The sequence below is a fragment of the Myotis davidii genome, unplaced genomic scaffold (genome assembly GCF_000327345.1).
Source record: "Myotis davidii unplaced genomic scaffold, ASM32734v1 scaffold663, whole genome shotgun sequence".
Classification (NCBI taxonomy): Eukaryota; Metazoa; Chordata; class Mammalia; order Chiroptera; family Vespertilionidae; genus Myotis; species Myotis davidii.
The window spans coordinates 2,075,640-2,078,019 of NW_006295816.1; the positions used below are offsets into that span (position 1 = coordinate 2,075,640).

A 2,380-nucleotide genomic window follows, 5' to 3' on the forward strand; every position below is an offset into this window, starting at 1 on the left:
CCGTCAGACTGCGTGTGCGCCAGCGTGTGAACAGTGGGCGCCGTGTGCCGCAGTGAGCGTGCCCAGCTGTGTGTGCAGCTGCAGTGAGCGTGCCCAACTGTGTGTGCAGCTGCAGTGAGCGTGCCCAGCTGTGTGTGCAGCCCCATGTGTGCTGGATGTCTCGTGTGCAGAGTGAAACTGGAGACGGGCCTGTGCACACCTCCCATCACCTCCCCTGCCACCCGCTGCACCTCCTGCCTCTGCGCCTCTCCTCTCCCTCCTCCTCCCAGGAGCTCCTCCCGGTCCCGTGCCTTCACCAGCCTCCCTCCTGGCATCTGCAGGGCAGGGCGGGAGGCTCTGTGAATTCCATGTGGTTTGGGTGGGACCCTTCCATGCCTGGCTCCCTGGGGAGACCTGGAGGCCCTGGGGGGAGGGGGGGGCAGGCAGAAGGCCGTGGCCTATTAGTCGGTCCTGAGGACCACGGGTGCGTCACAAAGCCTGGGGCACGGTGACCTCAGAGCCCTCTGACCTGATGGCAAAGGACAGGACCTTTGGCCAGTGCCCCTGCCCTGACCAGGTGGCTGTCCTCCTGGGCCCAGGGCAGACAGCCACAGCTCAGTCTTCCTGACCCAGTGGGCGTGGAGGGGCTTTAGCCCTGTGAGCCCGCCCCGTGCCTTCTCATGGCCCCCAAAGCAGAGCGCTCAGACCTGGGACCAGGCAGCGCCTCCCTTGGAACCTGCAGTGTGGCCCTGCCCTGGGCCGCCTGGCTGGACAGAGTTCCAACCCGGGATCTGGGGAGTGAAGGGCGGTGGCTTCGGGGTAACCCTGGGCTGTTGACCTTACCCTTCCTTTCGGCCGTGGGACCAGCCTGCAATGCTGAGCCGCCCTCTGCCCTGCAGGATTACATCTTCTACCTGGAGCCTGAGAGACTCGAGTCAGGGAAGGGCAAGTGTCCATACGACCCCAAGCTGGACACAGCCTCAGCCCTCATCAGTGAGTGCCTGCCCCACCCTGTCCTACAGCCCGAAAGTGTGGCCTCTGCTTCCCCCAGGGGACGTGCTGACCCTGAACCCCCCAGTGGGCCCCACCTGGTGGGGAGAGGGCTACAGACAGACCCCAGTGTGAGTGAGCTGAGGGGCAGAGACTGGGCAGATGGTGTGGAGGGGCCAGATCCCACCCTGCAATCCAGTGTGGCCGCGGGCTGCCTGGAGGAGAGGACGGGACAGGCTGAGTCGATATGGGGGTAGGGGTGGTCGATAATCCCATCGCATGTCCTCGGTTTGCCTGGGAGGCTGGGAGAGGCCGACGGGGGGCACCCGTGGGGATTCCTGGCCCCATGACCCGCTGCGGGAGTGTTTTGGTCTGGCCAGGTGTCTGGGGAGGTTGCGGGAATGTTCTCTGAGGAGGGGTTCTGTCTGGGCCTCAGGAGCAGCTGCTGCCCCTCCCAGAGCCCCCCGCTGACCCTGGTCCCTGCACAGTGCCTGTCCTCTGGCTGCCCAATCCAGTCTGCCTCTCGGAGCAGCTGCTGGGCACTGTGCCACCTCGGCGGTGCCAGGCCCTGGGGCAGGGGATGGGCATTTTCCTCCCATTGTGGCGAGTGAGAAGGTCCTAGCCCAGGGGTGGGCAAACTTTCTGACTCAAGGGCCACAGTGGGTTCTTAAACTGGACCACAGTGGGTTCTTAAATTGGACCGGAGGGCCGGAACAAAAGCATGGATGGAGTGTTTGTGTGAACTAATATAAATTCAAAGTAAACATCATTACATAAAAGGGTACGGTCTTTTTTTTTTTTTTTTTTTTAGTTTTATTGATTTCAAACGGGCCTTGCCCTAGCCTGATGGTAAAGGCTGCGGGGACAGGGCCTGCCCGGGAGGCTGGGTAAAGCCTCCAGGTGTTTTGTGAACCGGATGTCAGCACCTTCGGGGCGGAGATGTTGTTAAAAGTTAAATTATATGGAGTTACAATTAACTCAGTTACTTTAAAAAAGGTACATGCTTCCTGATACCTTACAGCTCACTGTCCTCCTGAGGGTGCTGGCCTGTGCCACCTGTGGGTGGAACGCTGTGAGCGGTGTGGCCCTCCCTGGGGCCGGCAGCTTCTCCCCCAGGAACGGGCTCTGGCTCTGATCAGAGCTCCTTGCAGCTGAAGCCCCGTCTCCAGGGCCCGACCCGCCTTGCCAGGCACCCTCTCACCAGGGCCCTGGGCAGCCCAGGGAGACGGGCTTGCCCTGCAGGTCACGTGGGCTCCTGACATCCGCCCGGGTCCTGGCAAAGGGCGGCCCCTGATGACCCTCCCGCCCACAGACGAGGAGCTCTATGCGGGCGTGTACATCGACTTCATGGGCACGGACGCCGCCATCTTCCGCACCCTCGGCAAGCAGACGGCCATGCGCACGGACCAGC

The 2,380-nt window shown here is 62.5% G+C and overlaps 1 protein-coding gene across 1 annotated transcript in view; it reads left to right on the forward strand.

Annotated features, from left to right (window-relative positions):
* The window catches only part of SEMA3F (semaphorin 3F), a gene marked incomplete at its 3' end in the record, with an annotated part of 22,570 nt that overhangs the window by 16,487 nt on the left and 3,703 nt on the right, over positions 1–2,380 (forward strand). The window contains exons 6-7 of the mRNA XM_015568286.1: positions 879–972; positions 2,282–2,378. Coding sequence (XP_015423772.1) covers positions 879–972; positions 2,282–2,378 — 191 coding nt within the window. The remainder of the gene's footprint in view (positions 1–878; positions 973–2,281; positions 2,379–2,380) is intronic.